The 27,845-nt window shown below is 53.3% G+C and overlaps 1 protein-coding gene across 1 annotated transcript; it reads right to left on the bottom strand.

Moving 5' to 3' along the window:
- Window positions 1–277: 277 nt before the first annotated feature.
- IL3RA (interleukin 3 receptor subunit alpha) lies at window positions 278–27,845 on the bottom strand. Its single transcript, XM_011226973.3, has 13 exons — window positions 26,041–27,845; window positions 21,253–21,362; window positions 18,846–18,943; window positions 14,297–14,415; window positions 11,014–11,134; window positions 10,372–10,504; window positions 10,111–10,286; window positions 6,376–6,491; window positions 4,659–4,685; window positions 3,457–3,568; window positions 1,817–1,922; window positions 793–874; window positions 278–525 (listed from the first exon to the last, which is right to left on the bottom strand). Exons 3-13 carry the CDS (start codon window positions 18,940–18,942, stop codon window positions 451–453), a joined length of 1,164 nt encoding a protein of 387 aa, XP_011225275.1. The 5' UTR covers window position 18,943; window positions 21,253–21,362; window positions 26,041–27,845; the 3' UTR covers window positions 278–450.

Genomic DNA, 27,845 nt, shown 5'->3' with positions numbered 1-27,845 from the left:
CTGTGGTGGGGAGAGCCAGGCCCCTGGGCTTCCCAGAGGCCACCCTCCCTGTGGGGGTGGGGGCGGCCTCTCCATGTCAGGTGGTCACACAGAAGGCTGCAGGAAACCAGAATCGGAGAACCAGGCACGAACTCGGACCAGCCAGTCCAGCTGACATGTTAGCAATCTGGATGGGGACCATTTCAGGAGGCTGGAGGGAGAGGCCCAGGGTGCCCTGCGTGACGGGCTGTATCCCACCCNTCCCCCCCCCCCCCCCCAGTCCAGGACCTGGGTGGAAACAGCGTTTATTTACAAAATGAGCCCACACAGCTGTTCTTTATCGTGGCTGCTCCGTGGAGTGGGCATGGGGTGTCCCTCTCCCTCCACAAACCCCCACAATCATCCGTTGGTCCAAGGGCAACCAGGCTGTGCAGGCACCTGGCCATGCCAAGAAGGAGGTCTGGTCCTGCGTCATGTTTCTCCCAAAACCTGCACTTCCGCCACCGGGCAGTCCTCCCAGCTTGCTTTGCTGGCCTCCCAGGCCACCTGCGGGGGACAACGGGGCCAGGCTGAGCTGCAGACTCGCCAACGAAGGTACCCCTCCACCACCCTGAAAGCCGCAGGGGCCTGGCCAATCCTGGGCACGCGGGTGGCTGGGGCTCTAGGCCTTGCCTGCCTGGAGGAGCGCCTTGGGGTGAGCCTTCCCCCGCCTCCCACCAGGGCTCACACACAAGCATCCTGCTCCCTGGGCGGGCCTGTGGCCACCCTGTCCCCGAACCACACCCCACCCCCCCACCAGATGCCAGGACGTACCAACTTGCTGCTCTGAAGATTGTCAATGGTGGGGTCTTTCATGTGAGGGATGGGAGGGAAGAGTTTCTGCAAAACCGAGTACCTCAGAGGACAGAGAGAACCAGAAGCTCTGAATCCAGAACTCAGGGGCCTCAGGACACTGGGATGGAGTGAGGACTCCAGCCCCAGTCCCTGGGTGGGTCTGGGGGGCTGGTCTCCACTGCCTGCCCCCACGGACAAGTCCTACAGCCACGAGGAATGCTGGTCCGCAGGGGCAGAGTTCTGCATGCCCTGCCGGGGCCCATGCACCCCACCCAGATCCCTGCCACAGACCCCAGTCGTGCTGGAGGCGGCCCCGGGGCTGCTAGCACCCAGTGTCCACGGCTTCCACACAGACAAGCATCCCTACCTGAGCAGGGCCCCTGGGCAGGGCGGCTCAGCCTGGAGGGGCTGGGAGGGGCGTGGGTGAAGCCAGAGGGAAGCCAGAGCCCCCAGGGACAGACCCCAAGGCCCCAGGGCAGGGTCTGGCAGGGCTCAGCACCCGGTCATTTGGGAGGCACCCCAGGGGCAGAAGCTGCTATCAGGAGGGAAAGGCCTGCTGCCTGCTGGGGAGAGGGAGGAGGAGGGGAGGGAAAGGAGGAGGAGAACAAGGAGGCTGGCTCCCAGAGTCATCCCCTAAAGGATGTCGGGGGATGGGGAATCTGGGCAAGGGGTGAGCGGCTGAACAGCGGGGACACATGGGGACAGGCGGGTGAGCCTGGCTGCAGCCCCGGGACTCCAGCTAAGGGTCTGAGGATGGAGGGAGGAGGGTCCTGAGGACGCTGCGTGGGGTCCCCAGCTTCTGGATTTCCGCGGGCAGCAGGGACCAGAACAGGCTCATGTCTCAGAAAGACCGTGGGGACGCTTGTGGTGGCAGCCTGCACCCTGGGGGTGTTGCCGTCCAGCAGGTAAGACCAGACCCCCACTCGGCCACGGCGGGGGTGGGGTGAGGACGGGGTCAGCGCCCTGCAGGGAGGCCAGCGAGGTCATGGGGCTGCGTGCTCACCTTCTGCACAGCACGACCGCCAGCCCCATGACCAGCAGCGTGGCCAGCAAGCCCAGTGCAGACAACAGCCAGTCCCGGCGCGGCACGTCCTCCCCGACGTCGCACACTACGGAAGAGGGCGGACCCGCACGTGAGCAGGTCCCAGGGGTGCTGCTTGCACCCGGCCCCGAATGCTTCCCCAGGGGACCCCGAGAGGCAGCAGGCACTGGGGCGCGTCCAGGAGGGGACAGCGGCCACCTGCGCAGTGGGCCGGCCGCACCGTCGGAAGACCGAGGCCCCCTAGGGCAAGCCCTATACCTCTCCATCAGGGCCGAGCGCTAGTCCTAGACCGTGAGCATTTCCCCGCAGCCGGGCCAGTAGGGGGAGCACCGGGCGCACCGATCTGCAAAGACCTCAGGCTCCCCGGGGCGACAGCGGGGCCCTGTGGGGCGTCTGTGTTTTCTGGGGCTGCCACAACCGAGTCCCACAGACAGGGCGATTGAAACAGCAGATATTTCTGGTTTCATTGTCCTGGAGGCTGGGAGTCTGAGATCCAGGCGGGACCGAGGCTGGTTGCACCTGAGGTCTCTCTCCTTGGCCTGTAGACCCCGTGTTCTCCCCGTGTCCTCACGTGGTCGTCCCTCTGTGTGTATCTGTGTTCTCACGCCCTCTTCTTACAAGGACCCCAGTCCTACGGGATCAGGGCCCACCCTAATCTCATTTCACCTTAACCACGTCTTTAAAGACCCCATCTCCAAAGACAGTCCCATTCTGAGGTCTTGGGGTTGAGGACTTTAATATATAAATTGGGGGGGGGGCACATTTGAGCCCACGGCAGGGGGTCTTTGCAAATGTAATCAAGTAAAAGTGACGTCCCAGTGGAATAGGATGGGCCCTAATCCAATGACTAGTGTCCTTATAAAGAGAGGAAATTTGAACACAGAAACACACACAGGAGAAGCCGCATGAGGACAGAAGCAGAGATGGGAGGGACACGGCCACCAGCCAGGGATGCCTGGAGCCCCAGAAGCTGGAAGAGGCAGGAAGGACCCTCCCCTGGAGCTTCTGGAGGAAACACAGCCCTGCCCCGGCTGGATCTCAGTGGCCCTGCCCCGCCTGGATCTCAGACTCTAGTCTCCAGACCTGGGAGAGGATGGATTCCTGTGTTTTTAAGCCCCGTCCACCACGTGGGGTCATTTATTGCCACAGCCCCAGGACCCTAGTGACCAGTTTTCCTACATGCTACCTCTGAAACAGGACGTTCTTGGGGAGCCCGGGAGGAGGGTCTGGTTTCAGAACAGTTCAGGGAGAAATGGCAGCTCTTATTTGGGGGGAAATCCTTCTCATCAGGCCCAGGAGCCATGCCAGGGACCATATTGGATAAAAGAGGAACCCGTGTGCCTGCTGACAGAATTGTTATTAACAAGCCATGGGGGCTCTAACTGGGGGTCTGCCCTCGCATGGGGTGAGCACAAGGTGCAGGGTCAGCTGTTGTCTTTAGAGCCCTCTATGGGGACACAGAAGCAGGTGGAGCTCGATCCCTGCGCCTCTGGTGGCAGAACATCTGAGCACGCAAGGGGTCCGTGCTCCCTTGCCCAGGGGTGGTGCCCCCCAGGTCCAGTGCACACGAGCGAGAGGAGGTGAAAGGGCGCCCCACTCACCAAAGTGTTGGGGGGCACTCCATTCGCTCCAGGTGTTGCGGAAGAAACCTTTCACCTTTAGTCTCGCCATGTAGTTTCCGGGATTGTAAAGCTCAAAGAAGTTTTCCTGGAGCTGCGGTTCAAAAGGAAAGAAGGAAAGGCCGCTGCCAGTTGGTGAGGAGACAGTGGGGCCCTGTCATGGGTGGAGAGGGTCCTCCCCCAAACTCGTGTGTGAGCGTTCTCGCCCCGCAGGGCCTCAGAAGCTGGCCTCCTTGGAAACAGGGTGGAAGCAGGTGCAATCAGGTACGAAGAGGTCAGCTGGGGTAGGGGGGCTGTAATCCATTAGCACCGGCGTGCTTACAGAAAGGGGGAATTTGACAACACACACACACGCCCAGAAGGAAGACCGTGTGCATGACGGAGGGTCGCAGCCACACGCCAAGGAGCCCTAGAAGCTGGGAGAGAGAGAGGCCTGGAACAGACGTTTCCTGGAGCCTCTAGGGGGAACGAAGTCCTGCCCCATCTGCATCTCAGGACATCTGGTCTCCAGGACCCGGAAGGAATAGAGCTGTGTTTTAAAACCCCCACTCTGCGACCCTTGTTAAGGCAGGCGTCCCTCCACCGGGGGAGCTAATACAGCCGCCCCAAGGAGAGCAAACCCCCGACCAGCCTCTATCAGAGAAGAGGGGCCCAGGCCCTGGAGCCCCCTACCCTTCTCAGCCCAGGCTCTTGGAGTCCAAACAAAAATGCTCTTTGGAATCACCGGGAGGTAAAGAATCCACGGACACCCCCAACGAGGCCAAGACTATGGTGTCATGACTGGGTGTTGTGCACTGCATGGGGCCCTGAAGACTCTTGCACGATGAACTCCTCCTCCCTCCCCCGCTCCCCAAGAAAGATATGTCCCCTCCAGAATCTGTGGTCGGGACCTTCATTTGGAAGTAGGGGGTTTGCAGATGTGCTTAAGTGAAGGATCTCAGGATGAGCCCATCCTGGATCAGGGTGGCCCTAAGTCCAAGGACAGGGGTCCTTATAAGGGACAGAAGAGGAGACACAGAGGAGAAGCCACGTGAGGACAGTGCTGTTTCCCCTCTGCACAGACTCCTGGAGATTGCCCGACGGGTGAGCGGGGCCCACACGCAGAGTCGGGCACCTCGGAGCACCCGGAGAGGAAGAAAAACACACAGCCTGCATTTTGTGACGCCCCATTCAGGGACACTCACCTTCTCTGTGTAGGCGGGATCGCTGCCCTAGAAAACAAGAGTGGACATTGGTGGGTGTCTGATGCTGCCCCCTGATGAAGGCCCTTGTTTGAGCCCTTTTAGGTTTATACAGAAACAGAGTACAAAATAAGCAGTGACTGAAACTAAATGATCAATATAACACATAAATAAATATGAATATAAAAGAGGGATTAAGTAAAATATACCTGCTCTTTTGTTGTTTTAAAAAGAATTAATAACCTTTATCCTTCTAAGCAGTTTTACGGAAACAAAAACATTAAGTTTAATCACTAGTCGAATATAAATAATAAATATACAAAGAAGAAGCCTAATACATTTAAGTCAACAACTGAGTGTGAAATACTAATTAGCTCAAAACATTTTGTCATTTTTTAAAAATTTATAGACATAATTTTTTTTAAGTGTATTTATTTATAGTCTCTAGGCCCAATGGGGGGCTTGAACTCAGGACCCTGAGAATAAGAGTCACATGCTCCAGCGACTGAGCCCGCTGGGCGTCCCCATATTTGATCATTTTTTGAGATGACTTCGTTCAGGCATAATTTGCTTGAGCAAACCGCGCATTGACAGCACAGCATTTGGTGCGCTTTGAGAAACGTTGTGCACCTAAAACCACGTCACCCCCAAATTTCCCTGTGCCCCTCTGCCATGCCTTCCTCCCCGCACACACCCAGAGCACCCGTGTGTCACTCCCTGTAGATCATTCTGCATGTTCCATGCTTCGGTATATAAATGAAATCCTCCAGGGTGGACCTTGAGTCTGGCTGACCTTCCCTGGGGGACCGTATTCCAGAGTGTGGATATATTTTGTTCGTCCCTTCTCTTGGGTTGTTCCCAAACTCAGCCGCTATGAACACGCAGGTCCCCACTTTGGTGGGCTTATGTTTTTTCTTGAAAGGATATGATTTTATCCTGGGGCTTACAATACGGAGTGTGTTCAATCACAGGGGACATCTCGGACAAGAAGGAGCCACGTGTATCATTTTAAATGGCCACCAGCGAGTCACAAGCAAGTGGCAATCCATTGGGTGACAGCCTCATCCAGCCTTGCTGTGGCAGACTTTGTCATTTTAGCCAATCTAAGGGTTGTGTAGGGGGCTCTCCCTGTGGTTTGCATTTCTCTGGCACCTTTTCATATGTTTATGGGGACAAAGTCTTTGGGAAAGTGGCTGTTTCCACTTCTTGCCCTTTTGTTTTTTTCATACGGTTGTTTGTCTTCTTTGTATTGACTTGGAAGCCTTTCTTATCCACCCCAAACATGAGTCCTTTGACAGACAAATATGCACCTGGTTTCTTCCATCTGGGACCTACTTTTTCAATGTTACCTCTGTTTTTTGAATAGCCAACATTGTTACTTTTGTTAAAGCTGATTTTTTTTAGGGTTTCTTTATTTTCTTTTGATGATTTTCACACACACACAAAAGGTTACATGATTTTTTATTTTTTTCAGGTTTTTTGTGTTAACATTATTTTTATGTAGGATTTAGTTTCTATTTATGTTTTTATTTATTTTAAAATTTACTTCACTATTATTTTTCTTTTTTACTCCATTTTTATTTGTGTTTATTTTTAAAAGACTAAAAATTTTTTTTATTCATATTTGTGTGTGTGTGTGTGTATGTGTTTTCTCTGCCTCCAAAACCTTGCCGTACATATTCTAGAAAATCTAGACTTGCCAGCTAGGACAAGCATTTACCTTTTGTATTTGAAGTTCATACTCATATCTGCGATTGAAGTGACTTGACACTTTCCACTTCATCATCGAATATGACTTATTACACGTGCCAGTGATATTGGGTGGATTTAATCTCTCTAGGACAGGAAAAAACCCAAAAACAACGCTTTTATGAGTAAAACAAATCAACGTCCCCTCCCCCACACAGAAGATACTTTAAAACAGGCTTCCTAGAAATTTAGGGTGGTGGGAAGGAGAGGAAAATGTCATTCCAAGGTGAAAGAAAGGGCAAATATCAATATAGATGCATGACAAAATATGCTGAGATATCTATCCTCTTAAATTAGCCTTGGGTCTAGTTGCTCCGATACTAGCCTGTGAGAGACCCCACCCACCCTGAGACCCTTCTGGAAAGCGCTCTTCAGGTCTGTGCCTCCAAAGTCCCCAGGTCTACACCTGATGCTTTCCCTTTGGCCGTAATCTCCACCGTTCTCCGGCAGAAGGAGGAAAGCCTCCTGCACATGTGGACTCCCCCCTGCCCACGGGACAGTCTGCTCAGTGCTTGGCAGCCTGGCTCGCTCCCCACCCTGCACAGGGTCGGTCCCATTTCCAATCCCCTTGGCCGGCCAGCTGCCCTCCCGGAAACATCTGCCCCTGCCTCCTCGCCTCCCGAGACCCTGCCTGCTGCAGCCAGCTCCTCCCCGGATGTCCTGTCGTCCCTTCTGGGTGCTGGGACCCTTCTGGCCGTCCCTGCTTGGGCACTCTGCCCTCTGCCCTCCCTCTGGGCATTCAGAGTGCTCTGACTCCGTGGCTTCACCAGCTTCCTATGTGGCCACGTCCGAATCTACTGGGAGCCCAGCCCTGGGTCTTCACCTGCCTGCGCGGGCGGTCCACCTGCACGGCTGGCTGAAAGCTCACTACAGCGCAGTCCCCGGCTCTGGGGCCCCTCCCCCTCTCCCCCTCCTCCTGCTCTTCTTCCCCGCTCTCCCTCTTCGTCCTCTGCCTCCTCTCCTCCCCTTCCTCTTCCCCGTCTAGGAAGTCACCCTGCCCCCAGCCTCCCTCAGTCCCTCCCCCGTCTACCTCAGCAGCACCCACAGAAACCATCCGCGAGTCCATCCCTCGAAATAGTCTCAAAACCAGCTCCCCTCCCTCCTCCCTGCAGCCATCCAAGCCCTGCCCATGTGTGGCCACCTTGCAGTGGGACACCCTCACCTGCATCCCTCAAATGGCCTTCTCCTCTCACAAGCAGGAGACAGGGCAGGTGGCTGCTTGGGAAGACGCACGCATTGGCAGGGCCAGAGAGTGAGGCCAAGAATGCAGGGGCACCCCAAAGTGCAGGTGGGTCAGTCCTGCTGGGGAACAACCCTGGACGCAGCCCAGAACCTGCCTGCTAGGAGCCACCCAGCCCAGGAGAGGGAGCAGAGTTACCCACCAGGCCCTCCAACTTTGGGCAGAGTGCTCATGTCCTCCCTAACTCTGGGCTGAAAGGCTCCAGTCACAACATAACACCCACAGGCAGGGTCCCCTTGTAGACCTATGGCTCCTTGTGGGAGGAAGGGCCAGGGTCAGGGTGAAACGTTAGTCACTATTTAAAGAGCTCTGCAGTGAGGGGAATGGTCACCCCCAAATGGTACATCCATATCAAATCCTTAACACCTGTGAATGGGATTTTGTTTAAAAATAGGGTCTCTGCAGGTATAGTAAGTGAAGGATCTTGAGATGATGTCCTCTTAGATCAGGGTGGCCCTAAATCCAATGACAGGTGTGCTTATAAGACACAGAAGAGGAGACACAGACACAGAGGAGAAGCCACGCGAGAACAGAGGCAGAGATGGGAGGGACGTGGTCACCAGTCCAGGGACACCTGGAGCCCCAGAAGCTGGAAGAGGGAAGAATGACCCTCCCTTGGAGCTTCTGGAGGGAGCACGGCCCTGCCCCACCTGGATCTCAGAGGTCCTGCCCCACCTGGATCTCAGACTCTGATCTGCAGGGCTGGGGGATAAATTCCGGTACTTTAAGCCTCACGGTTTGGGATCATTTCCTAAGACAACAATTGGGAACTAATAAACCACCAGGGCCCGATTCTCTTGGTGTCAATGGGCATCATCCATGACCCTCTTCAGCAGCCACCCTGCACGCCTGAACGTGGCCCACCCCAGCACAGAGCTGTGTGTGACGGATGTCCTTGCACATGGCCCCAGGCTTGGGTCCATGCTCTCCTGGCGCCATGTTGAAATTGCTAGTAATGTTCTTGTATTCATTTCCCACGGCAGCCACCACAACAAGGTACCACAAAAGGGTGGCTTGAACCATAGAAATATGTCCTCTCACAGTTCTGGGGACCAGCAATCTGAAATCCAGGTGTCCACAGGGCTGGTTCCTTCCGGAAGCTCAGAGGGAGAATGTGTTCCAGGCCCCCTTCCCACTTTGGGTGGCTGCTGGTGACCCTTGGAGTTCCTGGGTTATAGACACATCACCCCTATGACCTCCCACGGCTTTCGCATCTGTCTTTGGGTTGGCCTCTGGGTCTCCTCCCTTTCTTCTAAGGGAACCACCCTATTGGATTAGGGCCTCCCTATAAGAAGTGCAAAGACCCTATTTCCCCATAAGGTGGCATTCACAGGTGCCAAGCTGTGGACAGATCTTTTGGATGGACAACAGGCATTTTGAACTTGTGTTCCTGGTGGCATAATGGAGCATGCATTGGGGGCATGGAGCCCCCAGTTCCCATTGGACACCTCCCCACCAGGCTCTCAGACACCCACTGCCCCACCACACTGACCACTGTCTCCTCCCACCCCTGCTGGGTGCTGGGGTGAGGACACAGGGGTCCGGGTGGGAGCATGCATTGAGTTGCAGGTGGCCTTGGACACGGTCTGGACGTACCAATGAGGGCCCTGTGTCTGAGGGAACAGCGTCCAACCAGTACCAATAAAACACAGCAAGTCACTTTAAAAGATGGGTGTCCACAGTCAAAGGGAGAGCCCCCTGCTTTTCAAACAAGAGACCTTTTGCCTTTTTCCTCTCTGCACCACGTCTCCATTCCCATAGCCGGCCACGTGCTTCCTTACGCCATGTGCACTAGCCGGGGTAGGCCCAGGCTTCCAGAGGGTGGAAGCCGTCACAATTTGGGGAGGGGTCCTGTTGAAGGAAATGGATAGCGACACAGCTTTGCTATGATGGGGTTTGTGTTCCAGAAACCTGTTGGCGTATGAATGCAAGACACCTTCACCCACCTCCCCGAAACTGATGACGGAGCCATGTGTCCCGTGTGTTATGGGAATGCTCCAGAAGCAAGCGGGTTCCTTCCTTAGATGCAACGAACTCATAGCCGCTGCTTGGAGCTGAACGCATGTCATGCCCAAATGCACAAGCCCTGACCCCCAGTGGGATGACATTTGGAGGTGAGTCTCCGGGAGGTAATTAGGGTTACCTGATGTCATGAAGGTGGAGCCCCCATGATGGGATTTGGGTCCATGTAAGCAGAAGAGAACGGACATCTCCTTCTCTCCCTCGCCCCCCATGTAAGGTCACTGTGAGAAGGCTGCCATGTGCAAGCCAGGAACAGGAATCCTCAGCAGGAGCCAGATCTGCCAGCCCCTTGGGGTCAGGCTTCCAGCTTCCAGAACCGTGAGAAATCAGCGTGTCATTTCAGCTGGCCGCTGGGGGTTATTTGGTTGGGGTCCCCTGAGCTAGACACCAGCATCCCAGAGTCAAGGGCACAACCTGAGAGCCGCGTCCTCGACCTGTACTCACCAATTTCTGATAATTCGACAGTACGGTCCGAGCAGGGGATCCTGGCGCTTTGGCTGCTGCCTCTCACCAGGATCTGGAGCTGTTTCTCCAATCTGGGGACGTCATTGAAATGACACCGGACGTGTTTCCCCCGATCGTCCATTTCGTAATGCGGACACTCCTGCTCCCTGCGGGTCCTTCGGCAAGGAGGGAGCACACAGCAATGACCCAGCAGCCCCACGTGCCCGGGGAGAGTCCCGCCATGCCCGCAGCCACACCTACCACAGGTGCTGCCTGTACAGGCGATACTGGACGTCACTGGGGGCCTCCCTGCCCACCTCCCAGCTGCACGTCAGGAAGTCCATGTCGTGCACCCAGCAGTCCAGACGTTGTGCGGATGCCCCAGGGTTTCCTTCTGAGCTTGCAAAGATGGTGGAATAAAAGCAAATCTCCTTTAGGAGGGATGTTAGGATTTCTGGGTCCTTGTGAATTCACACACAGTTTCAGGGACAAACACAGAGCTGTCCCGTGGTGGCTTGACCCATTTTCCCGCTATGATAACCCCTGGAAAACATGGTTGTGCAGTATCTCCAACCGGATGTCTACACCCATACGCTCAGGACACAGGACAGTCTCATCCACCAAGGGCCCCCCAGATGGTCCTTTTTTGCCTCACCCCCTTCCCTCCTGTCCGTCCTCACCGCCCCCCCGACTGCTCATCTGTTCTGTGTTTGCACACTTCCTCAACTCACGAAGATCCCACGAAGGAAATCCTCCTGCATACGTGATGCCCTAGGGTCGTAGGCTTTTTTTTTTCCCACTCACTGCATGTCCATCGAAGCTCAAAGTCACGGTTTGTGTATCCCAAAGACTGACCAATGACGGACAGCAAACCAGACCCAAAGAGGAACATGTTCCCCTCACCTTGCAGAGGATACTGAATCCCCATCAAGAACGGTGGGCCTTTGGTCAAGGAGACGGTGAAGTTTTTCACCTCACACGAGGAAAGCACTTGGAACTGGCAGTAACGGTTGTTGTTGATGGCCTGACAGAGAAAGAGAGAACCACTTACTCATTGTTGGGAGAACACACAGAGTCATGCTGATGATATTCAGATTTAACAACGACAACAATAACAACGGCAACAAAACCGTAAGTCTCCCGGACTTACTTTATAGATTCCATGCAATCTTCATCAAAACCCCAGCAGTTTATTTTGTGACGATCAACAAACCAGAGATGGTGTATAAATTACTGGTTGGTGGGGGCGCCTGGGTGGCACAGCAGTTAGGCGGCTGCCTTCGGCTCAGGGCGTGATCCCGGCATTATGGGATCGAGCCCCACATCAGGCTCCTCCGCTATGAGCCTGCTTCTTCCTCTCCCACTCCCCCTGCTTGTGTTCCCTCTCTCGCTGGCTGTCTCTATCTCTGTCGAATAAATAAATAAAATCTTTAAAAAAAAAATTACTGGTTGGTGGAGAGGGAGGGAGAGGTGAACAGGTGGGACACTGGATTTCTTTTTTTAGGGCAGTGACATTGTTCTGTAGAAAAGGTATCATTCTCCGTTTTTTGAAAGTCACTAAATACACACACCAAGAATGACCCCTCAGTAAACTGCGCACTCTGGGTGAGGATGATGTGTCCAAGAATGTTCATCAGTGGTAAGGACGGTGCCATCTGGCGGGCAGACTCACAGTGGGGAAGCCGTGCATGTGTGGGGGCAGGGGGTTGGGGGCCGTATAGGAAATCTCTATACCTTCCCCTCAATTTTCCTGTGAACCCCACCCTGCTCTGGAAAAAAGTGAAGTTTATTATTTTTTTAAAACTATACAAAAATTTGTTTAAAATAATTCCATTTCAAATAAATAAATATATTCATTTACAAATAAATAAATATTTCATTCATGAATTCCATTAGGAATAAATCAAACCCTTTTCTGAGGCTCGGATGATAAAAGAAATTGGCACGGAAAAGCTGGGAAAATGAGAAAACAAAAATCGAAAGTCACATGGAATAAAAATGGAAGGAAAATATTTATCAAGCTCGTGGTGAATTCCAGCATCGTACCTGCATTGTATAATACATTAATATAAACAGAGAACATTGTGAAGCCCTGAATGGATTAATGAGCAGAAAGCTATTATTTTTTTTAAAGATTTTATTTTTAAGTCATCTCTACACCCAACGTGGAGCTCAAACTCACGAGCCCCTGACGTCTAGGGTCGCACACTCTACCAACTGAGCCAGCCAGCGCCCCCACTTGGTGGAAATTGTAATTAATACCTGAAGAAGACCTTTATCTAGGTGTTCGTATCTACAACAGATTCAACCAGACTAGTTGTTAAACACGAATTAACACAACACATCTGAGGCTCTGGGAAAATGTGCTTTTGTGTGTTTTTCAGCACTGATCTAAAACCTCCTTGGATAATTCAGATAAGGCTCGTAAGCATAGTCACTGTGTTTTCTCCGAGGAACTTGGGTTCCATAAATGCCTCTAAAAGGAAGAATGGCAGAATGTGGGGTGGACGGGTGTTTTCCCAAACCTGCCATAGCTGTGCTGAGCGCTGCCTCTGAGGACCACCAGCAGCTGGAGGATGGGGGTCCTCATGTATGCAGACCATTGAAACAAGGGGAGAAAGAGACTCACCCACTGAAAAGGGGAACCCATCTCTGTTGAGGACAAACACACCAAACTGAATGGTTCAACGCAATATTTACCCATTTGGCCAAGAGCGTAACGTTCAAATAGCATAGATACATGAGAAAACTGGACAAACACACAAAGACCATTAACAAAACAGAAATGAATTCAATTCAGGGAAAACCAACAGCAGATGAGGGAATGACAACAGGGTCCAGTAGCTTGAAATAGTCCTCAGCAATTCTTTCTACGTCTTCAATACCGAAAAAAATGTCAAGGTCTCTCCTACATGCAATGTACGTGCATGGGCGTGGTCAAGTAGAAATTCAAGTTAATTTTAGTGCATTTTGGAAACTGTGCTGACTCCATGCATGCAACACTCTATCTTCTCCACCGGTTTGCAATATCATTTTAGTGGCATATAAAATCCACCCCACCCCCACCCACCATCAATGCATCCTTCTGCTTCCGGATTGTTCCATTTCTTTAATCTATCCATGCATCCTGTTATTTCTGACTCTTTGGGTAATCGTCGTGTCTCAGCACATTTGGAGACATCATGGAAAGGCAGATTCCAGATCACTGGTGTTCTTTATCAACATTTCTTTGTTCTTCTGTAGCCCGCATTGTTCCAGATAGAGTTTAGAGTCAACTGGCCAAGCTCCAAAGAAATCCCACCGAAGCTTGTCATGAACTGGATTGTGTCCCCCAAAATTCGTATGACGAAGCCCTCACCCCCCAGGGCCCAGACAGTGGTTGTATTTGGACTTGGGGTCTTTAAAGAGGGGATTAAGGTAAAATGAAGTCAGTAGTGTAGGCTCTGATCCCATAGGAAATGGGGTCCTTATAAGAAGAGGACATCAGGACACAGACCAAACAGAGGGATGACCACATGGAGACATAGAATGAACATAGTGTCTACACGCCCAGGAGAGAGGCTCCAGGAGGAACCAGCCTCAGCCCCGCCTGGATCTCAGACTCCCAGCCTCGGGGACTATGGGAAATAAATGTGTGTTGCTTGAGCCACGTCCTCTAGGGTATTTGTTATGGGGGCCCAGGTTGTGACCCATATTGTATTAAATCTAGAATTATCTCAAGACTCCAAATTTATTCTGAAGGAAGTTAACAGGTGCCTCTTCCTCATGAGACACTATGAGCTGTGAATATCTTGTATGCTCACCATGGCCCACCCATGGGATCTGTCACAGTTCTCGAGACTTCTGAACCTTGGAAGATGACATGGTACAGGATCTGGGCGAGGGGTGGGCAATGGCGGAAAAGTAAGCACTCGCTTTCAGCTGGGCTTGGGTGTTGACCTACAATCCCTGAGCACACTTTCTCACCAACGCTCTCCAGGGGCACCATCTTGGACACGTACACATGGTGAACCCTGAGCTGTGGTGCCTAGAATAGACTCTCACCCCACATTCCACACCCAAGCCCGGAGTAGACCCCCCACATCAGTGATGCGAGAGCCGGACTTGACCTTGGGGCTCTGCTGGCTCTTAAGTCCCCAAAAGACACGGAAACCTCCGTGTGCCAAGCTCAGGGAAAGTGGTTTACCTTAGTGATAAATTTTGAATTTATGAAACACATAATTCCAGAAACATTTCCATGGAGGTCCCAGGTCAATCTCTTTTCTCCCGGCTCCATCCTTAGGTTCTTAATCGGGGAATCGGGATCTGAAATGTTTAGAGGTCAGAGTTAGAAGAAATACTACGGATCCTTGAACCCTTATCGCCATGGGAATTTCCTTCTCCCCCCGAGTTCACCGACAACCTCGGGAAGCAGAATTCTACACAGACAAGGAATTGCTGGGAGCTGGGAGCGGCCGTCAGTCAACAGCGCCCTGTTCCTCTCATTAGCCCGCCCTCCCAGTGATAAAGAAAAAAAAAAAACAACAACCAAAAGTTGGGTGGAAGCGGGTCATGCTCTGCAACCCCCGTTTCTGTTAAATGTACCTTTTATGACCACATTACTTTCCCTGAGAACTGAGAACCAATTCTGGCTTACATTCGTCCGTCAAAGTCTGCGATTCTGGAATGGGTTGCCAATGGCCATCAAAGATGCATTTTTTTTTTTTACTCTTTTGCTCAACTTTTAAAATACAAGGCACGGTGGTTAGAATGACATTCACGGCCTTTCACAGTTCACAGGCAGCTGGAGCAACTCCGATGTGGCTGGAAAAGCTCTCCGAGTGCATCTGGTTATGTTTTGAAGTGTAGTCAAACCACACCCATTGCTGACACAGGGTTCCTGAGAGAAGGGGTCTCCAGGGGCAGACCACAGGGCTCAACATATCTCCTCAAAGGCTTGCCTGACGATGTACAAGGCCGTGTGGAGTCCTGTTTTGCCAATAACTCAAGTGTGTAAAGCTACACCAGATACTTGGTGAGATTTTATCAGACCCCCTTCAAGGACTTACAGGACATGACTTTCATAAACGTTCACAGAGTTTATAAACCGTAAGTGTTCTGATTAGTTATCAAGATCAACAAGCTTAGTTTCCTAAACAAGACCAAACCATGGCAACCCCTTGGGTTCTGCCAGTAGTCTCTTCTAACATAGAAGGACAACTTCTTTCATCATCATCATCACCATAATAATAAATCCACTTAGGGAAATTCCTTACAAGTTGAAAATTAATTCTTTTTTTTTTTTTTAAAGATTTTATTTATTTACTTGACAGAGATAGAGACAGCCAGCGAGACAGGGAACACAAGCAGGGGGAGTGGGAGAGGAAGAAGCAGGCTCATAGCAGAGGAGCCTGATGTGGGGCTCGATCCCGTAACGCCGGGATCACGCCCTGAGCCGAAGGCAGACGCTTAACCGCTGTGCCACCCAGGCGCCCTGAAAATTAATTCTTAATAGATCCTCATTTAATTTAAATTCAACTAGCCAACATATAGTACATCTTTAGTTTCAGATGTAGTGTTCAATAATTGATCAACACCCTTTCATAGATGTTTTTAAAGATGATATTCATTTATTTGTCAGAGAGAGAGAAAGAGAGAGAGAGCACAAGAGGGGGGAGCAGCAGGCAGAGGGAGAAGCAAACTCCCCTCTGGGCAGGGAGCCCGATTCGGGCCTCGATTCCAAGACCCTGGGGTCATCATGACCTGAGCCGAAGGCAGATGCTTCACAGACTAAGCCCCCCAGGCGTCCCTCTCTTAATAGATTCTTACGGTCCAAAATTTACACTCAGTTCTGCCAACACAACATTAAATATCGTGAAAACAGATATGAAGGATGAAATCGTAAATATTAACGTTAGCATATTTTATCATATTTAACCTTATTTTTATAAATAATATAAATATATATAAATTATCAGATGTTTAAGGAAAAAATAATATCATGTGCACAAAAGTTCAGCATAGAAAGGACGTCGACGGGAAATATTTTCTGACTCATTTTAAGGGGCCAGCATTATCCCAATGTCAAAATCAAAGATATTAAAAGTAAACTCGAGGCCAACACCCCTTATAAACGTAGACACAAAATCCCTTAGAAAATATTAGTAAATAAAATCCGGGAATACATAAACCTACTAATACGTCATGACCCAGAGATCTACTCTGGGAATGCAAGGTTTCTTTAACAATCAACACAATTCAGCCCCGTTAACAGGAAAAAAAAGAATGATCTTCTCCATAGAAGCAGAAAAGAAAAATTAACCAAACTTAACATCCATTTGGGATCAAGAAATCTCAGCAAACTAGAAATGGAAGAAAACTCCTGATAAATCTGTGAAAATCTTTGAGCTAATTCAGACTCGATGGTGAAAGACTAACCACTTCTCCTTAAGACCAGAACAAGGCAAGGCGTCTGATCTCAACACTTCTATTCCCCCGTGTGCTGAACCAACGGCCCCTCTTGATGCAGTTTGGCCAAAGTTGAAGCTTTAGGGGGCTTCCAGCTTAGGAGGGAAAATGTGAAAATTTTAGATTGCGTCAGCTGCCTCCTTCAGCCTTCTGCTCCTAGAAAGCAGCTCACTTCCTACCTGTGGTCAGCGATCCTAGAGGACCCTGAGGCCTGAAGTGACCGCAAAGGCGGCAGCAGACTCTGCCCCCAGGGCAAGACAGGCAAATCAAAGACGGGAACGGGAGAAGAGCCCAGATAATGCTCGGTCCTGGGGGTGAAAGGCTGGGAAGTGGATGAAACCCTTGCCCTTCCCAGACCTCCTGCATCTGCCGGCCCCCTGGGCGTGGAGTGTCGCCGTGTGACTGAGTTCTAGTCCACGAAATTGGACAGAAGAGATGGTGGTACTTTCAGTTCTCACCCATAAACGCTCCTGGAGGAGCTGAAGGAATTTGGATCTCGGAACAAAATATTTGGATCAGAACCACCTGTTGTGAGTCCTATGGTAACCCCTCAAAATTCGTTGGGGAGTCCCAACGCCCAGGAACTCACGATGGGACCTTATTTGGAAATGGGGTCATTGCAGGTGTAATTAATAAGATGGGGTCATCCTGAAAGAGTGTGGACCCTAACACAATGTGACTGGTGTTCTTATCAGGAGGGGACATTTGGACACAAACAGACACGGAAAAGGAGCCACGTGAAGACACAGGCAGAGATGGGAGGGATGTGGCCATCAGCCCAGAGACACCTGGAGCCCCAGAGTCTGGAAGAGGCAGGAAGGACCCTTCCCTGGAGCTTCTGAGGGAGGATGATTCTGCCCTGCCTGGATCTCAGCGGTCCCGTCCCGCCTGGATCTCAGTGGTCCCGCCCCGCCTGGATCTCAGACGTCTGGTCTCCAGAGCTGGGAGGGATAAATTAAGCCCCCCAGACTATGGTATTTTGTTCTGTCTGCCCACGCAGACTCGAACAACCGTCTTCAGAAGAGAAACACCTTCCTCTCCCTCCCCCACAAAACATCTGAATTCCACCCCTATTTGAGGGAGGAATCAACATCTCACGGGTTATGCAATCTTGTGGCCGTCACCACAGCTAACATCCTCTGGACTGTCGCAAGCACCAGGTGGGCACGCTCCAGGGCTCTTGCAGAACCCATCATGCCTGTGACCTGGAGCTCAGCCCACGTCTGTGTGCCGTGGGAACCCCGCGTGGAAAGCACGCAGCTGGTCCCTCTCTCAGGTCCACCTCTGACTCAGGAAATTCCTGACGGCGGTTGGCTTCCATGCAGACACCCCTGCAGGTCAGCGTGGACCTTCAGAGACATTAGCAGCCCCGTCTTCCTCTTGGCCTTGGGCGCACTCAGGGCCCGCACCCCAGCTAAGTCAACGCTCTGTGCTCCATACCGGAGTCGAGGGCATGGGCTTCCCTGGGGTTCCCGCCCCTTCCGGCAGCCGACTGGCTCCCCGGGACATTCCCTGGTGCATGTCCATCGGTTGCTGCTGTCCACTGAGCCCGATCGGACGGTGACAGTCGGAAGTGGCCACCGATGGCTCGGGGATTGTAATCAACGTCTTCTCATTTCATCACTTCTGGTTACTATGGAATCTCATTATCCTTCATGGAATGATCTCATATTCCCCATCATCATGATGCAATATCATTATGAGCCACATGGAGGGCAAGGAGACCGTACTTTGCCACACGTGGCCTTCTTGGGTGCACATCTGTGGCCACACGTTCCCTTCCTATAAGGACACGACAGTCCTGCTGCATTAGGACCCCACCCTGATGGCCTCATCTCCACTTAATTCCATCTGTAAAGAGTCCGTCCCCAAACACAGTCATATTCACGGGTTCTGGGGGCGAGGGCTTCCAGGAAGGACTTTGGTGGGGACACAAGTCAGCCCACACCCATCATCTTTCCTGTGATCCCATCTAGGAAGGGGAGATACAGGTCGAACACAATTTCGCACAATTTCAGGACCAGGGTGGGCGACGGATCCTCGCATTTGAGCTACAGCGAAAGGCTCGGCAGCTCGAGCCTTTCACACTCAGTATCCTGGCTGTGAGATTTACCGTGACAGCGTTGCGAGATGATCCCATCGGTGGGAGCGGGGTACGGGGCACATGGGCGGTCTCTGTACCACCTCTTACGAGCTCCCGTGGGTCTACAATGACCTCGACCTCGACTTTAACTAAACAACAAACCACCTCGACACACCCCCACACCGCACATGGTTTTTCGCCCTACCTTCCTCCGTTTGCAGCAGACCCGAGACAGACGTCAGACACACCGCGAGCCACAGCAAGGCCATAGGGATCCGGCTCCCACGGCAGGGAGGCCACATGCTGGAAGAGGAGGGACAGTTAGTGTGTGGGAGGGAGGAAGGTGAACTTTGGGAAACTCCCGCTCGTGAGCATGGAGCTCCTTTCAGGAGGGAAGGCTCTGGGTATGCGCATGTGTGTGCATTCACGTACACGTGTGTGCCTGCACGTGCGTTTGCAAACAGCCACGTGCATGTGCGTGCATTCATGTACACACGTGTGCCTGCGCGTGCGTTTGCAAACAGCCACGTGCATGTGCATGTAGTGCACACACAGTCACGTGCATACATATGCATGTCTGTGTGTGCGTGTGCTTGCGCTCATGCATGTCCCGCGTGCGTGTGCGTGTGTGGGCATCCCTGTGTGTATGTCACTCTCCTTTTACGGACTTGCACCCTGAGGTCTGCACATGCTCTTGGCTCCAGCCTCATGCAGAAACCGGGAAAGCACACACCACACATGGTACCAGGAAATGCTACCATGACAAAGGACTGGAAGGAAGTGTAATTAAAAATATAAAGTGAACACAGATTGAACTTCCTGAACAGGCAGAGTTACGGTAACTGAACTATGCATGGTACAGGACCTTCTCGGGGTCCCCAGGAAGCCCCCCTCCAACATCCCATCTGGAAAATCTCAGCCAGGATCGAGAAGCTGGGACTTCAGACTCCCCTCTCGTCCTGGACATTCACAGCCCCCATCACGGGACCCCACATGGACCTCACTGGGGTTTTCTCCCGCTCCCACAGTTCAGCCTTGGGGCTGCAAGGAGATTTCCCATCTCAACAACAGGGCTGGCAATGATTTCCAGCAAATGTGAACTCTTGCACAATCTGATAGTGAAAGTGCTTGTTCCCAACCCGGGGAGCACGCCCGAGAGACCCCTTCCCAGGAGAGGGGAACGGCGACATCCAGAATTGCATTTCGGCGGGGAGCGCCCAGGAACAGGTATCTTGCACTCGATTCATAATACGGGGATGAAGGTGAGGACAGAGAGGCGTGAGGCTCAAAGTTTCCCGGAGGCCCCCCAACTCATATTCACCATCAGCCATATTCATAAAAGGTCATTGTAGGAAATCCACGATGGGGAAGAGATCGGAATTTTTAAACAGAATGGCCTGGGACTCGCCGTTAGTTACTGAAGACAGTTGGCTTTCAGCTGCAGACGGTCAGACAGGGTGGGTCCTGACCTGGACACGAATGTCTGGGGGTCTGGAGCCCCCATTTGGATGGAGCTGACGGCCAGCCCAGAGGAGGGGCAAGGGGTGCTCGCCCTAGAGAGGGCTGCCCCAACCAAGGTCCTGGGTGTCCCCGTCTGGAATCATCGCCTATAGGACCTTGGTCCTCACAGGACCCGCTCAGAGGGAGTTCTGGGGTAGCCCCCGGTCATTTGCATTTTAAAAAATGTATCTATTAATTAATTTTTTATTGAGGTGAAATGCACATCTCATAAAAGTCAGGTTTTTAGCTCTTTGCTCAGCGGGGAGCCTGCTTCTCCCTCTGCCCCTCCCCCGCTTATGCTCTCTCTCTCTCTCTTTCTCTCTCTCCCCTAAATAAATAAATAAAATCTTTTTAAAAAATAAAATGTATCTCAGGGGGCATCTGGTGCATTCTTCACCTCTGTCCGGCTCCAGAACGTTCCATCGGGCTGAAAGTGACCCCATCCGCATGAGCTCTCACCACCCTTCCCCTCCCCAGGGCCGGGCAGCCACGAACCCACTTTCTGTCTGTGCCTTTGCCCGTTGTGCACGTTTTCTAATAAGTGGGATCACGCACGATGCGGCCTCGTGCATCTGCCTCTCTCCCTGAGCGTCGTGTCCTCACGGTCCGTCCGTGGGGCCCAGGCGTCTGAGCTCCGTTCCTTTTCGGGGCTGAATCCTATTCCCCCGCGTGGATAGAGCACGTTTTGTGCACATTTGGGGCACGGCGCATAATGCACCTGTAAGGGATTTGCACTTCACGATTGCTCTGAGCCCCCAGCACCTCCACGCCGGGAACGAGCCGCCCCGCCCGCCCCGTACCCAACCTTCTCTGGAAGACGCAGCACTGGAGTCTCATGCATGTGCTTACACTTTTCCAAGAGCCACATCAAGAAAGGGGACAGGGTGGTGGAACTCCACGTTCATGCTCTATTCTGTGTCCCGGAGCACGTCTAGCCGGTCAGCACGCCAGCATGGCCTGACTGTCCCTGGCGGCTCCTGGCGCCCTCAACAGCACCCTTACATGCCGTAAACCCTTCGGACCCTGGGGCTGGCGCCCAGGGGAGATGCACCGCGGCAGGAATGAGTCCCATTCCAATGCCCCTCGTCCCTCCCGGGGCTCAGGGGTCTTACCTGGGCAGCAGCGAAGGTCCTGGTGGGACAGGCAGCCAGCTTGGGAGGGGGGATCCAGACCCCAGACTCCTCTGTCTGTGTCGTCTTCCCAGCTGTGCTGGAGGAAGTGTCTCCAAAGAGAAAACAAAGCTGGCTGTCCCTTCTCAGCGTTTTTATGGTCTCAGCCGGGGGCCCCACCCCTAAAACCCAGACCCAATGAGGCTCGGGGTGAGAGCAGGGGTTGGTGACCCGGTCGAGAACCCTGTGCCCGTGTCTGTGTCTGTTCTCTCGAAGCCGGGGTCAGCCACTGTGTACTTTCCCTGGAATGACTCCCCTTTTCTTTCAAAGCTGTTATTTTCCTGTTCTCATTTCTCCTTGCGTGTTCCTCTTTGTTATAATCCTAATTACCGCTTGCCATCCAGGCCCAGCTTGGGCAACTTCCTGGCATTGCTGATTATAACCCACACACACCAGGGGCTGGGTGGAGGGCTCCCGGCCGTCTTACGTCCAGGTCCCAGGCAAACACTTTCCCCCGTGCCCCCCGGAGACAGTCCCTGGTCAGGACCCTGGGTCCCCATTGAGGGCTCTGCCCAGGGTCAAATGCAGCCCGTCCAGTAGCAAATGACCTCCCGCTTTATTTCCAGCTGCAATGGCCCCGTGCTCAGCCCCTGCTGGACGGACCCCATTCCGGGGCAGGGACTGACCCCTTGTCTTCACCCCACTCACGCCGGTGACAATACACCAGCTCCCCACCTGCACGGACTTTATTTTGGATAAGGGTGTTTGCAATTCCAAGTAAGTGAAGGATCTGAGATGAGCTCATCCGGGATCGGGGTGGCCCTAAATGCAATGACAGGTGTGCTTGTAGGAGACAGAAGAGGACAGACAGAGACACAGAGGAGAAGATGGCCAGTGTCACCCCTTGGAGCCCCAGGCTGGACCGCTTTCCAGAGCAGCGTGCACCCAGACGTCCTGTGCATGGAGCTAAGGTGCAGAGAGGTCTGGGGGAGCCTGGGGGGCTCAGTCCATTAAGCATCTGCCTTTGGCTCAGATCATGATCCCAAGTTCCTGGGATCGAGCCCCACATCAGGCTCCTTACTGCACGGGGAGCCTGCTTCACCCTCTCCCTCTCCCCCTGCTTGTGCTCACATGCTCTCTCTTTGTCAAATAAAAAAAACAATTATATATATTTTTAAAAAGATGCAGAGATCTGGGTGGGGGCATTTGAAGCCAGGTCCTAAGGAGGCCCCATGAGGCACGTGCTTGGCTACAGGTGACTAGGGCACGGAGGGGGGGTAGCAGAGCGGCCCAGGGCCCGGGGCAGACAATGGCTGGCCAAGGACAGGGTTGGGATGGGCAACTGTCAGGGTCACTGGGAACCTGGGAGTGTGCTTGCCCAACACCTGTTCTCTCCCCTGTGTGGGCATAGGGCCAGACACCAAACACTTCCACATTGCAGAAGGTAGAAAAGCAGGACAAAGCAACCAAGGGAGGGCCTGGGATGGGGGCATTGTTAGAGCTTCCATTGTAAGCAGAGAATGAAGCCCTCCGAGGGCAGGGAGTGCACCTGGGGGAACAGAGGAACAGAGGACTGGAATCGGGAAGGGAAAGTGGGTGAGGCAGGAGGCACAGCTGCGTGGTGGGGGAGACCCAGAATAGTCCTTCTCCACCAGCAAGGAGCCCCTGTGCCTGGAGCCTATGCACAAGGACCCCAGAGTACTCCTTCTCCACCAGCAAGGAACTCCTGTGCCCGGAGCCCCCAGCACACAGGACCCCAGAGTAGACCTTCTCCACCAGCAAGGAGCTCCTGTGCCTGGAGCCCCCAGCACACAGGACCCCAGAGCCCTCCTTCTCCACCAGCAAGGAGATCCTGTGCCTGGAGCCTATGCACATAGGACCCCAGAGTAGACCTTCTCCACCAGCAAGGAGCCCCTGTGTACAGAATCCCTGCACACAGGACCCCAGAGTAGACCTTCTCCCCCAGCAAGGAGCACCTGTGCACGGAGCCCTTTGGGGACACAGCATGCTCTGCGAGGAGGGCAGGGCTGGTCCTTCCCAGAAACCCTTGAACATGCTGCCCCCAGGGATGACAAATGACAGGTCTAGACTCATGGCTGTTGGGGGCAGGTAGGTCCTGAGGGGCCCACGGAGTTGGCAGACATCCCAACATTGTATTCTGTTATATTATATATTATTACCTTGTTTTAGTATCTATTATTGTATTATATTATATTATGTAGCATTGTATTATGTTAAAATGTATCCTATATAACACAAACTATGTATTACATGTAATACATTATTGTAATAATGTCACATATGCATGTTAATGCATTACATCATTATATTAATGTCTTAATTCTTATATAAATACTAACTTTTTAATATATATTTTCTTAATAATTTTTATTAATTAATATCAATGTGCCCGTGTATTCTTGCATATTAATGTTCTTGATATGCTCTCGTAGGAGGAAGTGCTTTGTCTTTCTGCCCGGCGGTGCTGTGACCAGGCACGTGTTTCCAGTAGGGCGGGGAGAACTGGGAGGAGTAACAAGATCTGTGCAGTCACCCGTGGCCCCGCATCACGGACCCTTCTGCGTCCACCTGCTCCGTCCAGGGGGCGGGAGGGGAGGCCCCGCCCGCCAGGCAACCCCAGACCCTGTTCGCAGGGACTGTGTCTCAGAACTGACACCCACCCCTCGTATTCAGAAGCATTTCCAGACCCTCTTTCTTGGGGAGTGCAAGAGCGTTTTATCCAGTCTTCCCTGCAGATTACCTGCGGACGATGCCTCCTTTCTCTGCAACGCCTGCCTCCGAATTGAGAAGTCCCGTGATCTGGGGGGTCGACAGCCTGGTCTGAGCAGGACTGTCATGGAGCCAGGCGCAGGATGTGAGGGGGAGCCATGAGGGCGTCTTAGGAAGGGAGGTCTCAGATTCATGGCCGCCCCACCGCCACAATGTACCTTCAATGTGCCCACATGAGTGACCGTCTGCAGCTCAGAGAGAAGCAGGTGAGCCCTGGGCTCTGGGGTCTCCAAGCTGCAGCAGGACCCAGGACCCAGCAGGTAGGAGTCCTTTACGTGCCTGGTGCCCGGGTGTGGGGAAGATCCACAGGCCTGTTCCTCCGAGAGCCCAGGGCAGGGGCAGAGCTGAAATGTGCATCCGAGACACCTTGTCAGCTCTGACGTCGTGCAGACACCAGCCTCGAGGACCCCTAGGCATCCCGGGGGAGCCCTAGGGCCACTTTCTGCTTTGAGGTTGGCCTGGCCCTGTAATCAGGTGAGCCTGGTAGCATGACCCCAGTCCTCATCTGCGTGGTTTCCCTGAGATAAGGGGCTTCCCTGGTGAACTTTCCCAGCTAAACCAGAACCGTCAAATGCTCTGCCCCTCACCCCAAAGGGGAGGATGCTCCTTGCTCTGAGATCGCCGGGTGGTTACTCTGGGACAACCTGGCCCACGTCAGGGGCTTGCGCTCTGCTCTGTTGCACAGACTCTCCTGGAGGCCCATGCTCCCTGAGAGGCCTCGGGTTGCACCGTTGCTGCTCCCGGGGGAAGCCGGCGTTTATTGTCACCAACACTCTGGATCGGGGAGATGCAAACCCCTTCTGCAACTTTCTGCTCCCCAAGGAAAATAAACTCTATTTTTAAAAAAATGTACTTGTATTTTTTTCTTACAAATGGTGGGACAGAGGGAGAGGGTCAAAGAGAGAATCGTAAGGAGTCTCTGCGCCCGTGTGTGAGCCAGACGTGGGGGTTGATCTCACGACTCAGACTGTGACCTGAGCCAAAATCAAGCGTTGGAAGCTTAACTGACTGAGTCACCCAGGTGCCCTGGAAAACAAACCGTGTCAGTAACTGTGCTGGGTCAAATGGTGCTTCCCCAAATCTTTTTTTAAGATTTTATTTATTTATTTATTTATTTATTTGGCAGAGAGAGAGAGAGAGCAGAGGCAGGGGGAGCGGCAGAGGGAGAAGCATGTTCCCCGCTGAGCAGGGAGCCCATGCAGGACTCAATCCTATTGCCTCCAGAAATTTATGTCCCTTGCAGGCTGGGAAGGGGACCTTATTTGGAAATAGGGTCTTTGCAGATGTGATGAACTAAAGGATGTGAGATGAGCTCGTCCTGGATCAGGGTGGCCCTAAATCCAATGACAGGGGTCCTTGTAAGAGACAGAAGAGGAGACACAGACACAGAGGGGAAGCCACATGAGGACAGAGGCAGAGACAGGAGGGATGAGGACAGAGGCAGAGATGGGAGGGACGTGGCCACCAGCCCAGGGACGCCTGGAGCCCCAGAAGCTGGAAGAGGCAGGAACACTCCCTTGGAGCCTATGGAGGGAGCACAGCCCTGCCCCGCCTGGATCTCAGTGGTCCTGCCCCACCTGGATCTCAGCAGCCCTGCCCCGCCTGGATCTCAGACTCTGGAGCTCCAGGAGGACGAATCCCTGTGGTTTTAAGCCCCCAGCTGGTGGTCATTTGTCACTGCCACTACAGCATGGTCCTATCATAATAATGCTCTTCCTTATTCTCTTCTCAGCCCTAAGCACTCACCCCCAGCTCCTCACTCTGGCCCCGGGTCCCAACCCCGAGTCCCAGGAAGCAGAGCCCAGCCATCCCGTGGGGTCCCGAACCCACTGAGGCACACAGATGACCCGTCCATTCCAGAACCCACCAGCACCCGGCACGGGCTACGGCTGGATTCCCAGTTTCCAGTTTTTAACTTAAATCCGTGCCCCGAACCGTAGGCTCCCGGGTCAAGCTCATCGGCAGAGCCAGAGCGGGTATTCATGGCTCACACGTCCTCACCCCGGTGGTTGCCAAGTTCTTCCTGTAATCCCGGGGCGCTGTCTGCTTATTGCACACGGCACCTTGACGGGGCCCTCCTCAGCGTTGCTGCATGGGTATCTCAGCCACGGTGACAGCCGATAGCGAGTGAGCGCTTCCCCTGCCCAGAGGGCTCGGTTTTCTTTCTCGGTGCCTGGAAATCTTTCGAAAGATGCTGACTCTTTTCTTCTGTGTATTTCCACCCCGCCCCGACCCCAAAACATGCAAGTGTTTCAACAAAAACCTTCCTTATCAGCTACTATTGCCTCTTGTGAAATACGTTTCTTCACAGTGCAGACTTTTTTTTTTATTTTTTAAAACATTTTAATTTATCTCTCCAAGCAGGGGGAGCAGGAGAGGGAGAAGCAGACTTCCCGCTGAGCAGGGAGCCCGATGTGGGGCTCAATCCCAAGACCCTGGGATCATGACCTGAGCCGAAGGCAGACGCGTCACCGTCTGAGCCCCCCAGGCTTCCCACAGTGTAGACTTGTGAGTGGATCGGGGTGTCCCGTGTAATCGGAGTGGGCATCTCCCCGCCCAGGTGTGCATGAGCGCCTTCTGTGGGCTTCCTCGTGCCCTGGCATGAGCACACACAGTCCGGAACCGTGTTTTCTTCCTTGTATGGTCACAGCCGCACCCCGATGTTTAGCATGCATTGTAGAGAAGCGCCATAGACGGGCTCTGTCCCAAATTAGCCACGGATCATTCCCATCGTGTGAGTGCCCGTAAGCCCCGAGCGGAAAGGTGCACGGGAAGAGCGGACGTCTGTGTCACTCATCCCGAGTCCTGGGTGCCTGGCGTCGTCCTCCTGGGGGGACAGCTGGCTGTCCCCTTCCCCAATCCCTTTCCTCATCCCGAGAGCTCCAGGAGAGACACGCATGGAGAGACAGAGAGAAGGACGTCCCGATCCTGCTTTCCGCAGGAAAACCTCAGGAAAAAACGACCTGCAAGACCATCGGACATCTCAGCAGCGATATTTACCCCCAATGCCTTTCACATCCGCGGGAACGCCTGCCTCCCGGCCCCACGTGCCACGGAGACGGCTGTCTTTAAAAGCAGTGACACGATTTCGGAAGGAATCCAGACAGGTGCCGATTCCCTAATGCAGGCTGGGGCATATCCGTCCGAAGAAAGGTGCTCTCTCTTTCCTCCCACGTCCTCGGCCATGGCCGGGCTCACGGCGTGGTGAGCGTCCCCAGGGCTCGGTAAGGCGCCTATGTGTTCCCAGGAGGGAGCCCCTCTCCTTGGAGACGGTCCCACCGCCCGGATGCCTCTGTCTTTTGTCATGCTGGGATGGGCTAGGTGCATAATGGGCACGGGGACCTTCTGCCTCCCTGGTTCCAAATCTCTGCGGGGATGGAATGACCGGTGGACAAGTCCACGTGGACGTTCTCGCCCGTTTTCCGGTTGCTTCTGAGCCTGGAGGACCAACACACAGGGCCTGGGGTGCATGCCAGCCACTCTCCACGTCCCTGAGCGCTTGCTTTGTGCTTCAGAGACACGGACCGACAGACGGCTAGCATCCCACGCAGCCCGCCCGCGTGGACATGAGCAGAGAGCCAGAAAGCCGTGCTGCTGGGTTTCGGGTGGCGGTGTTGTAGGTCAGGTGAGAAACCTTTCCCAGACGTGAGGGGACGATGCAGATACGTGACATTTTCAGGAGTGGCAGGGGCAGGGGGTGAGCCACAATTTCCGCTTGTCCCCACAGCAGTCACGACATTTCCTCCACCATGAGGACGTCCTCGGGTTCCTGGGAGCCCGGCGGCAGGCGGCCCGCCTCCCAGGCG

This window comes from Ailuropoda melanoleuca, chromosome X (assembly GCF_002007445.2).
Source record: "Ailuropoda melanoleuca isolate Jingjing chromosome X, ASM200744v2, whole genome shotgun sequence".
Taxonomy (NCBI): domain Eukaryota; kingdom Metazoa; phylum Chordata; class Mammalia; order Carnivora; family Ursidae; genus Ailuropoda; species Ailuropoda melanoleuca.
Note: the sequence above shows the minus strand (reverse complement) of the source record. Positions and strands in the feature narration are given on the sequence as shown.

Bases quoted from the DNA above. Each gene is read 5' to 3' on its own strand.
- IL3RA (XM_011226973.3), bottom strand. From the start codon at position 18,942: ATGTGGCCTCCCTGCCGTGGGAGCCGGATCCCTATGGCCTTGCTGTGG. The intron at 6,492-10,110 runs GTGAGTACAGGT...TTCCTGTCCTAG, and splicing joins TGTCGAATTATCAGAAATTG to AGAGATTAAATCCACCCAAT. The intron at 526-792 runs GTACGTCCTGGC...TGTCCCCCGCAG, and splicing joins ATCTTCAGAGCAGCAAGTTG to GTGGCCTGGGAGGCCAGCAA.